Source organism: Ostrea edulis, chromosome 8 (assembly GCF_947568905.1).
Source record: "Ostrea edulis chromosome 8, xbOstEdul1.1, whole genome shotgun sequence".
NCBI lineage: Eukaryota > Metazoa > Mollusca > Bivalvia > Ostreida > Ostreidae > Ostrea > Ostrea edulis.
Window position 1 is genome coordinate 18,412,114 of NC_079171.1, and position 7,898 is coordinate 18,420,011.

Sequence of the window (7,898 nt, forward strand, 5' to 3'; positions counted from 1 at the left end):
GCGGTGTGCATAAACTTTTTAGAAAAAGGGCTATAACTCAAGAACCCCTTGGCCAATTTTTTTCAAATTTGTTACAGGGTATCATTGGCCCAAGGGCTTTCATACATACTAATGAGAGGGATGTGATCCTTTAACAAGGGGAGATAATCAGGAAAATACAAACAAAAGTAGTGGTTGCTAAAAAATCTTCTTCTCAAGAACCACTGGGCAGATTATCACCAAACTTACACATAATGATGAGGATATGTTGTAGATTGAAAATTGTTCAAGGCATTACCCTGGGGCAAAGGGCGTGGTCTCAAGGTCACTTCAAAGTTGACTTAAATTTATATTTCCTTAAATCTTTGATATTTTAGTCATTATAAGGACTAGGATCATCAAATTTTGACAGTTGATGCATCTTAGGACCTTGTGTCAAGTTGTCTCAAAAGTAGGTCACGGTGACCTACTTTTTGAATTTTGCAGGTATTTATTTTAAAATTAATTTTGATGCATATCTTGGACACTTTGAAGCCTATGATCATCAAAACTTGTCAGTTGGTGGATCATGGGACCTTGAAATGCGTCAACTAAAAAATAGGTCACTGTGACCTACTTTCTGAATTTTATGGCTTATCATTTATAGATGTATTTTAAGTTGTTATTTAAAATACCGAGAGGTTTAGAATCATCAAATCTTGTAAGTTGATGCATCTTGAGGCCTTGAAACATATTAATAAAAAAAGTAGGTCACAGTGACCTACTTTTTGAATTTTGCAGATATTCAAATTTCACATTTTCAATTTTAGATGCATATTTTGGGCACTGTAAAACCTAGGATCATCAAACTTTGTCAGTTGATGCGTCTTCAGTCTTCGGTTTTTATCGACCAAAAAGTAGGTCACCGTGACCTACTTTTGGTATTTGACAGCTAAATTACTATATTTCAAACACTATTTGACCTACAATCATCAAACTTTGTCAGTTGATGCATCTTCAGTCTTCGGAGTGTATCGACCAAAAAGTAGGTCACTGTGACCTACTTTTGGCATTTGACAGTTATTTTTATATATTTCAGTCACTAATTGAACTACAATCATCAAACTTTGACAGTTGATGCATCTTGAGTCTACGGAGTGTGTCGACCAAAAAGTAGGTCACCTTGACCTACTTTTGGAATTTGACGGCTATATTTATATATTTCAGATACTATTTGACCTACAGTCATCAAACTTTGTCAGTTGATGGGTCTTGCATGTTCGAAGGGTTTCGACCAAAAAGTAGGTCACCTTGACCTACTTTTGGAATTGGACGGCTATATATATATATTTCAGATACTATTTGACCTACAGTCATCAAACTTTGTCAGTTGTTGGGTCTTGCTTGTTCGAAGAGTTTCGACCAAAAAGTAGGTCAACTTGACCTACTTTTGGAATTGGACGGCTATATTTATATATTTCAGATACTGTTTGACCTACAGTCATCAAACTTTGTCAGTTGATGCATCTTGCATGTTCAAAGGGTGTCGACCAAAAAGTAGGTCACCTTGACCTACTTTTGGAATTGGACGGCTATATTTATATAATTCAGATACTATTTGACCTACAGTCATCAAACTTTGTCAGTTGTTGGGTCTTGCATGTTTGAAGGGTGTTGATGAAAAAGTAAGTCACCTTGACCTACTTTTGGAATTGGACGGCTATATTTATATAATTCAGATACTATTTGACCTACAGTCATCAAACTTTGTCAGTTGATGGGTCTTGCATGTTCGGAGTTCGCTGACCAAAAAGTAGGTCACCGTGACCTACGATTGGAATTTAACAGCTATATTTCAATATTCAGATACTAATTGGCTTTAAATCATCAAACTTTGTCAGTTGATATTTCTTGGGTTCTCAAAATGTGTAAACCAAAAAGTAGGTCACATTGACCTACTTTTTTTTAATTCTTAGGATTTAACTAAAGATTTAGAATACTAAGAGGCTAAGAATAAAATGGTGGGGTTGTACAATTTATCAGAAGAGCGATTCTAGGCCCTTGGGCCTCTTGTTTTTCTTACACTTTTTGTTGACACGATTTCTCTCCAATTCGTGGATCGAGTTTTCTGGGATGGTGGATATTGGGGACATACTGTAGCTATACGATAGATATCAAAATTCAACTCCATAAGATTTTACCAAGATATTGACGTTTTTCTTAAATTTGGAAGTCAATTTGTCCAGGAAAGTTCTCGGAAATTGTTCAAGATATCAACTTAGATTTTAAACGATTGTAGAGGAGACTTCATAACTATGCCTAGTCACATTCGAATTTCTTTCATGTAAAAAGCGCCAAGCTCGGTAGGGCTCGAAAAAGCACTACAATTTGTTCCTTCAATTTTGTAAATATCTTTTAAAATAAAAATGATTTGAAAAGACATATACACATGTAGAAGAAAATTTGTAGATAATGACGAGACGTATTTGATGATGGCAAGTTTTATGGACAAGCTCCTAAAAAAAGAGGGGGGGGGGCGAAAGGGGTCAATTTTTGTTGTTAAATATCTCAAAAACTAAAAAGAATTTGTTAACCATTATTGAGAGAACGTTGTTTGTTTTAAATAACGTTTTGCAACTGCTTATGTCAGCAAAATGATCAATAATTACGTAATAATGGACATCTAGGGGAATAATATATGCAACTTTCATGCTTTTTATCTCTTAAATGCAAGGAAAAAACCATTTTGTAACGCATCATTGAACATAAATTGCTATGTTATTCTAAACAATATGTCATCTTCATTTCCTTTCTTGCGACCCTTTTTTAGGAATTGCGGGGTTAATATCTTAATCACCTCTAAACATTTTATCTTAATCACCTCTAAACATTTTACCTTAATCACCTCTAAACATTTTACATTAATCACCTCTAAACATTTTACCTTAATCACCTCTAAACATTTTATCTTAATCACCTCTAAACATTTTATCTTAATCACCTCTAAACATTTTATCTTAATCACCTCTAAACATTTTTTAAACGTTGTAAAACAAAAAAGGAGATGATTACAAGACAAATTTGATGATATCAGATTTTAGGTTCCATCCCTGTATATACACTGTACCGATAGAGACGTGAAATCTTCAGAAATGATAAAAGGATGTTGTGACCCACAAATTAGTGTCAAGGTCCAGTGACCTTGACCTCTTACATTGAGCATAAAAACTGATATAACTTAAGAATCAATTCTGATAGAGTCCTAGGATTTTCAGAAATGATGAGTGACGTCTCAATATGAGTGAAAATTCTCGTTGGGACGTAAAACAAAAAAAGAAATAAAAACCTCAGTTTCTCCATCGTCGACTTACAAATACACGTCATCACTAATAGGTCGAGTGTTATCTAACGTGTTTCATACCGATTGTTAGACTGGGACTTACAAACTAGTATCAAGGTCAAGTGACTCCATGACCTTTGACCATAAAAACTTCTATAAGGTTAGAACCATGACTGATAGAGACTTGGAATCTTCAGAAATGATGTTGCGGGACCTAAAAACTAGGATCAAGGTCGAATGTCGCCAGTTTGTACTAGACGATACAAAGGGAGTTTTTGGGAAAAAATATAAAAATCAAGAGCTTGAGGGATACACTTTGATTATTTCAGCACCATATGCTCAGTTTAATGGAGAGCTCGGATTATATGAAGTCATTATTGACAACTACACAGTGATGTACTGCTCACAAACTCACTTCTATCCACCCAGTACGCATGCTCCAATAACAGTAAATCCGGCTAATACGATTTCGTGTCAACATATCGTCATTTTGGACCAAAAAATTAGGAAAATGCAAGTATTCAGATATCATTGAAAGTTCTCGTTCTTCTATGAAAGTGATACCTTACAGTTATACCTGTTTTAATTAAATCACATGATCGCACTAATATCGTTTCTTTTATTGATCATTTTATCTTCAGGAATGTTGACACGGGAATCTCATTCCCTGTAAGAAAACTTTGCAAATCTCATGAGACGCCTATGTATAATTGTAACGGTGACTGGAGCTACAGTTCCGAATGGAAAAAGAAGCATCCCGAAAGTTTTATGTGCGAGAAACCTTGGGTTTCATCTGGGACGTTGTTTACATGCTGATGAATTTATCATATATGTCTGTTACTAAAAATGTACTTAGGACTTTTTTATTGTCAATTACTATAAGAATATTACTTTGTTACCATTGGAAAATGCATTTTATTTCTATACCATTTTATACTGGAAGCGTATGGTCATATTTTGGTAACAAATTTTGCTAACAATATGTACACGATATTGCTTGCACATGTACAAAAAGAATGTTCATTATCCGTTATCATATCTTTTACAGTCATCTGGTAATGTACTTGGATATTATTTTAGAAATCGGTTGTAGAAATTTAATGTACTTTTGCCTGTTTGAAGTAATAAATTCGTAATAAATTTATCATCAAAATTAGGAACATAGTTTATGATAAATTTATCATCGTCTACAGTGATTCGAAAATCGGATCATGTCTCGTTGTCAGGCGTGCGTCATCATATCAAATCAGTTCAAAAAGCGCTTCGTTGAACCACGTGCCATGCAATTTGTTGGTCGATACTGGAGCAACCTTGACCATTTTAGCAGATATTCTATATGATGAAATAGAGGACACTGGGGATTGTAGATTAGAACCAGTAAATCAAGTGTATTTCAAGAAATAGATAGTTGGGCAAACAAGTATATCATATTTAATGATCTTCATTGTATTCAATAGTATTTAATGAAATCAAACACATCACAGTTGCAAGCAATTCAGTTTCCGACACCTACAGAAGAAAAAGACCACCGTACTTTATTTTGCATTCAACTGTTCAAGATCTTCAGAAGCATACAGTAACCTCCGAGTTAATCCTTCTATAAACGTCCATAACTGCGTTCGAGATCGACGTTCCCCTTGTTTTCGTGCTCAGTTCTTAGAGTCCCAGGAGTTCGAAATTTTATCAATAAATTCAATAAAATTCACTCGATTGACCAAGCCATGAGCTATAGTGTTACAAACTCCTGTGTTAGAGTCACGAATGACGAGAACATGTGCGCACAAACGTGCTTGTTCTTAGATCACACTACTTGCAGTTCTTGCACCTCGAACCCGTTCTCGTACTCGGAGTTCAGAATCGACAGGAATTTGTGCTCATGCGAAGAACGACGGTCTCGAACGCACTCCATGTGTTTGGAAGATCAGACTGTCATAGTCATGCAGGTAATCGACCATAAGCTCAAACATCTAAGAGACTCAGACAAATCTTGCTAAAATCTTAACCAATTCAAGATTGATTTCCGGATTTTCACTAGTCCGTACGGACTAGTGCTATAGAGAATTTACTAGTCCGACACATTTTTTTTACTAGTCTCGTACTTACGGACATGAGGTAATTTCGAACCCTGATTTGGTGCAGACGGAACGCCCTTAAATGTTTGAAAAAGAGGGCATTTTTCACTTCAACTTGGTGATGGTGAATTTGGATGCCACTGCTGTTGTAGCAAATATTAAAGCTGATGGAATTCTTGACTTCTAAAACTCAAGCAAATGTTTGGTGGACATTTCGCAAGCAAAACTGTATATTCATGTTGTAGAGCATAAATTGCAATTACAAGGGCACATTGGTTGTTTTCGTGTAAATCTTAGAGAAACAATATCCATTTCCCCCAGAAGTGAGATGGTATGTTCGGGTCACTTGTTAACACCACCGGGGATGGCGGTACCGGGGTCATTGATGATAGAACCAAGTGGTATATTTCAGACCTGTGGAAAGGCCTTGGTGGCCAGATGTCTTGTCAACCCAAATAATAATGTAGCTTTGCGATTGATGAACCCCTCTGACCAAATTCACACTGTAGTCAAGAACCCAGTAGTGGGTTTGACATTGCCAGTGACTAATGTGATTGAGCATCAAGGTGAAAGAGTTGTAAACTCTGTGGAACTTGGACCTAATGATGAAAACATCCCAGAACATTTTAAAGAATTGTATAATGCTGCAGTCAAGGGTTTAACAGAACAAGCAGAAAAAGTTGAAAGACCTTTACTAAGATCCAGAAAGATCAAGATGCCGTTGACTAAGACTACACCCTGGGAACCAGGATTCTTGTGTTCAATATGCTTACTTCGTCTTCCATCTCAGGACGAGTGGCGTAGCCATCTTTTGGCTTGTGGCATGGCTGATATCAACAAAGGAAAAATTGAGTGTGAGCTGTGTGAGCAAGAAGACAGTCCTAACAAGACACATAAGTAGAGTACATTATTTGAAAGAGCAAGATGAAGCAATGGCGTCAGTGCCAGTGGAAAAATCTCCGTTGAAGTCCCCGGACTGTGCAGATGAGGATCGGCAGGAGGATCCTGGAGAGCTTATTTTTGAGGTGAAAGATTCTGAAGTTGTACGTACACAAAGAAAGAAGACTGCTCCCTGTTTACCAAGCGGGAAAAGACGAGGAGTTGAAACAGTCGCCAGCGATTTGTTTGAAGTTAAAACAGAAGACAAACAAAGGAGCAACACGACAGATACTCAAGAGGCACCCTAGGATACTGAGCACTGCCCTTGTTGTAAAATGAAGCGTATAACTGCGGATGTTTGGAACACAGACAGAACTTAAGGTTAATGCAACCAGGGCCAAAATCCATCAGAAAACAATACGCGTTCTGAAAAATTATCAAAAGGATGGTGAAATAGTAGAGAAACTGGAAGAAGATATTTGGTTCGACTAAACAGCCATTATGCTATGATTTTATGGTGACCTGATTCTGTTGCATGTTTCAAAAGAACCTTTTTGAACTTATTTTTTATTTTGTGTGTGTGTGTGTTGTATACCAAAATAGTTTCAGGATATATATATATATATATATATATATATATATATATATATATATATATATATATATATATATAAGCACTAAAGTTCCAACAACACCCGATACCTCAGAGTGTCGGATCCACAACATGGATACAAGGTCAAATACAAAATATTATACAAAGCACTAAAATGACCAACGACAATGTGGTTGTTCGTGTCGTTGGTCAATTTAGTGTTTTGTATATATATATATATATATATATATATATATATATGTATATGTATACATACATACATATATATATATATATATATATATATATATATATATATATATATATTATTGATTACCGGACACTGAGACATTTTTTCACACTTATATATACACCCAAAACAATCTTTAGTATTGAATCGCATGCGGGACACATGATATCAGAGGCGTGGGTAATGTAATAGTTAAGGGGCATGTGTGTAAAACACATTGAAGACCTCATATAGTGGAATTGACCTGACAACTCTTGGTATGGATTACTCAAAAGGTATGTAAAGCGAAGCTTGGGGGAAGTCAGTTATTTAGAAGCTAACTGAAGAAGTCGGCGGATGAATCAGAAAGGAAGAAGTCGAGGGTAAGAGTAGAATAAAGTCAAAACAGTTATAAGCATCAGTGTCAAGTAATCTTAGGGAATTGATGTTAAGGTCTGGGTGTAGTAAATCTGAAGACGATTGAGACACCCAGCTCATCTCTATAAATAGGAACCTAGGGGTCCACACTCATGCGCCAAAGTGCGATGGTCTGATACGTCAAAGTGCGATGGTGTGACACGCCGAAATCCATTGGTTTGTAAACGACACAGTGTTTTGGTACAGACTGAACCAACCAAATGTTCTTTCACCAAAATATCCGTGCAAAATCCATGCACAAAAAATAAGAATATGAACTTATTTTATTACCATTTAGTTGTCATGTTTTTAAACACAATTTTCCAACGCGAAATCGTATAGAATATTTAGCATTCTAACATACCCCAAGGAATTTAATACGTGTACGTCAAAGTATTTAAATGATCATGA

The 7,898-nt window shown here is 35.9% G+C and overlaps 1 protein-coding gene across 1 annotated transcript in view; it reads left to right on the forward strand.

The window, feature by feature from the left end:
• LOC125661922 (neurotrypsin-like) overlaps positions 1-4,454 on the forward strand; it is a 20,883-nt gene extending 16,429 nt beyond the window's left edge. Inside the window, exons 5-6 of the mRNA XM_048894085.2 lie at positions 3,628-3,811; positions 3,940-4,454. Of these exons, the coding sequence (XP_048750042.2) occupies positions 3,628-3,811; positions 3,940-4,114 (359 nt within the window). The 3' untranslated portion in view covers positions 4,115-4,454. The remainder of the gene's footprint in view (positions 1-3,627; positions 3,812-3,939) is intronic.
• Positions 4,455-7,898: the final 3,444 nt, after the last annotated feature.